The sequence below is a fragment of the Sphaeroforma arctica genome (assembly GCF_001186125.1).
Source record: "Sphaeroforma arctica JP610 unplaced genomic scaffold supercont1.646, whole genome shotgun sequence".
In the NCBI taxonomy this organism is placed as follows: Eukaryota; class Ichthyosporea; order Ichthyophonida; genus Sphaeroforma; species Sphaeroforma arctica.
Window position 1 is genome coordinate 48,803 of NW_014039912.1, and position 3,941 is coordinate 52,743.

The following is a 3,941-nucleotide window of genomic DNA, read 5'->3' on the forward strand; positions in this document are numbered from 1 at the left end:
AGAAAGTGGCCGTGCTCACGAGTGAGAGTGTGATCTGCTTTTATTTTTGTCACATACAGAGTACAGTCAATAAATACACACACCGCCTAATTAAAAAAAAATACTGAATTTGTTTGAAATTTGTAAAAAATAAATGTAAAAACAAAACCAAAAAAGCCAAAACAAAATCAATCCACTATCCGTGCGCCAGATTATTTACCAAACTGGTCACTCTGGCGAATGGTGATTCTGAAGAGAGAGAGAGTGCCAACTGCCAAGAAGTGCCAAGAAGGCAAGAACTTCTAGAAGTGTGACCCGATACAGATTTGAGGGTTGACTTTTTTAAAAACAAAATAAAGAAGGAAAAATAATTCAAAGAAAATGAATTTTGTTTTGCATATTTTATTTTATTTGTTTTTGTTCTGTTTGTTTTTAGAATGAAAACACGAAGTTGCAGTGTTGCTGGTTTTAAAACACTCTCTTGTTGCTGCCATGAGAAGTGTTTGGGCAGCACTGAGTCTGTGAGTCTGTGAGACTGTGACTGGACAGCAAGCCATACGGTGTCCAGAGCTCTAAAAAGTATGTGAGTCACGAACTCCAAATATTTCAGACATTCATGATTCAACAATCAACACACAACAAGAGGTTGATAAAAATTAAAAAAGTAAAAAAAGCTAAAGGAATATTTACGTAAATTACATCGTGACTTCAGACTTCAGTTTCCGGAACCGATCTGATGCCCCTGATAGAGAAATCACTCATCCGTATTTCATTTATTTATTTTTAGAAGACTGATGACCGATCTCTTTGCCACAAAAGTGTATATATATTACGCGGCAAATAACAGTTGTGATCACTTTTAAAATAACTTGCTAAAATACACAAGAGTATAATTACCCATCCTTTAGAACGACCTTATTAACAAGATGCCTGCCGTACCCTCCACCCTTCCCGAGCTTGACGATGTCGCTATTGCGCCGTTCAAGCAGACTAGTTTGGCCAAAAAATTGCATGCGTTGAATTTGGACGTGGTGAAGCCTGCACCACTGGACCCTGCTCCGCACTCTAAGGTTAAATTGGATTTGGCGGTACGCTTTACAAAAGAGTCGCTGCTTCAAAAAGGATCCACGTGTATTGTAACACAATGCCGGGACAATTCATACAATAGAGATGTGGCGCTGAAGAAGGGTACATACGCTCATTTGAAGCAAATAAGACGCGAGTACAAAATACACAAATCTTTAGAGCCACACCCCAATGTAGCCACCATGCACGACGTAGTTATGAACCGATCGAAGCGCCAAATTTGTCTGGTTATGGAGCTTTGTGCCGGCGGAGATTTGGTCGATATTCTCAGTCAAGCCGATCACGGACTAGCAGAAGACACTACTTTCAGATATGCTCAACAGATCGCTACGGGCCTGGCTCACATCCATTCACAGGGTGTTGCACATCGCGATATCAAGTCCGATAATATATGCTCAGATGAGACAACGGGGGTGATGAAAATAGTTGACTTCGGAGAAGCATCTCGTATTTCTGATCCAATTACTGGCTTATACAAGGGCACACCCGGCTACATGGCTCCCGAGATCGTGGAGCGACTCGAGAAACGCATTGAGGCTGGGACTAAGGATTACAGCAACATTGACCTCTTAAAGTGTGATGTCTGGGCCTTTGGAATCACGCTATACACTATGCTCACGAGTAAGTTCCCCTTTACTCTAGCATCTCAATCCACGACTGAATATGCCAGTTACGCAAAGGGAGAGGTACTTGGTAAAGTTGAAGATTGGGAAAACATCCCCGAATATATGCAAACGTTGTTGCTAAACGTTTTGACGATCGACCCATCAAGTAGATGGAGTGCGCAACAAGTCGTCTCGTACCTGGAGGATATAGAAAATACACGTTAATGATACACAAAGTGATCAAATTTAGTAAATAAAAATTAGTGAAGCAAAAGCATTTCGTTGAAAATACTTGAATATATGTGTGTCGGTCGTTAAAGCATCGTTTTTGTCACCTACAAAAGATGGTATTGGTTGGTTTTGCTATTACGCACATAGTAGGCAAAATTTATAGCTTATCGTTCGAGTTTACTTGTGGCTAAGAGCAGTTACACCCATCGTAAATACCGGTTAAGTTAAAAAATAATATAAGCAATATACCGCTGTCGCGATTTGAAGATATCAGGTGAACTAGTGTGTTTCCACTTTTGACCGATATGATGTGGATATAAATCTCTAAAATCTCTAAATTTAGCCTGCTAAGCTATCCACAACTGAACACCAAATAGGAGAGAAAAGTATACGTTGCAGTTTATATGCCATCGATTCCAGGCGACACTTGCACGGAAACGATTTTGGTTCTACACTGTTGCATGCAACGCCTCTCTAATATCAATATTGAGTTACCACCAGATTGCACCTTCCAAGCACACTGCTGAAACGTGTCTCTTGTTACATAGAAAACACTATACTACACTCGAGAATATTAAATAAGATATATCCAAGGAATCCTGATATTGAATATTTTACCCATCAGCAAAAGTGAACGATGAGAAGGTAGAGATCGCGGATACGATCCACAGCATACATCTTTTGGGAATTCAGTCGTGTACAGTTATAATTGCATAAACATAGAAGTAAGTGCGAGATATATTAGAATCTAGAATTATATGCCATTGTATGTTTTTTTTGGGATCTGACGACAGACAAGGAGAAAGCGGGGGGATTGCTGTTGCATCGTTTCTATAGATGCAGCTATATTTATTAGACAGTAGTTTTTAATAATACAGATATGTATATATACATGTTGTACACATGTTATTGGCGATTTGATAGATGCATGTTTCTGATTTCTGAATGGCGAAGCGTTGTGGCACATATACGTATTGAAATGTGGACATACTGGACAATCATTCAAATTCGATGTTAGCGGGTTAATTGTACATATCTAGGTGTTGAATATTTAACTTCAGCTTGGGCATGGGGACTTGGGGAAAGCAGCCGAGTGCCAACTGTTCAAACTGCATGGGATCTTGGGGAAAACAGCCGAGTGCCAACTGTTCAAACTACGCGACTGTATCAGATCAGCTGAAGTCAAATATTTGATGGTTATGTATTGGAATTATTAAAAATGTTTCCTCTCTCTCATGTTTTTATTCAACAAGTCTTGTTTTCTGGAAAACACCAAGTCCCAAGTCCCAAGTCCCAAGTCCCAACGCCTATTTACATTTTGCAGCCTACGGGCTACGACCCCTGAGTCAGGAGGTGGTTGGTCGTTGGAACAGAAAAATAATGCAGAACGGCAGATGTTCGCCTGCGCCCTGCTATCTGTTGGTCACGAACCGAACTGTCCTCTGTTTATTTTTTGGGAACATTTTATAAATAGAAATAGCTTCCTGAAATTGAACAAAACACAGCCTTCTAAAAAATTAAAGAAACACCACAAACTAAAAAGTCATAATCTTCATAGTGTTCTGACAATAATTTTACATTTTTACACACAAAGAAGAGCAAGAGTAAATTTGTGTATTGAGACACAACTTTTGTAAAAACAAGTTTAGGTGTTTGGGTGCACTCACAGTGAACTCACAGTCTCACGGTGACTGTGTCAGCTGTCACTGTGTCAGCCCGTCACCCGTGTGGTGTTTTGATTTTTTTAGACACAAAAAGCAAATAATGAGACAATTTTTTTTTATAGATAAACACGCGGGAGCTGTGTTCGCTCTCGACTTAATCTCGATTCTAATAATTCTGATTCAACAAATATCACTAATTCACAAAAACAAGTATTTTTTAGCACCGCCACAGCCTATTTACCAGCCACACAGAGCTGACTGCTGAGCCGCCTATATTACTATTTCGACAATTTAAGGCCGTGAGCGGCACAAAACACAACTCCACAGACCACAGTCCACACAAGTCGCCACAGACGTCAACTGCCCAGCAGTTGCC

At 40.0% G+C, this 3,941-nt stretch overlaps 1 protein-coding gene across 1 annotated transcript; it reads left to right on the plus strand.

Moving 5' to 3' along the window:
* Positions 1-847: 847 nt before the first annotated feature.
* Positions 848-1,946, plus strand: SARC_07819 (CAMK protein kinase). The gene has a single exon (XM_014298234.1). The coding sequence runs from the start codon at positions 906-908 to the stop codon at positions 1,893-1,895; it is 990 nt and encodes a 329-aa protein (XP_014153709.1). The 5' UTR covers positions 848-905; the 3' UTR covers positions 1,896-1,946.
* The last annotated feature ends 1,995 nt before the right edge of the window (positions 1,947-3,941 follow it).

What these genes read in the sequence shown, in the direction of transcription:
- SARC_07819 (XM_014298234.1), top strand. Translation starts at nt 906, where the DNA reads ATGCCTGCCGTACCCTCCACCCTTCCCGAGCTTGACGATGTCGCTATT.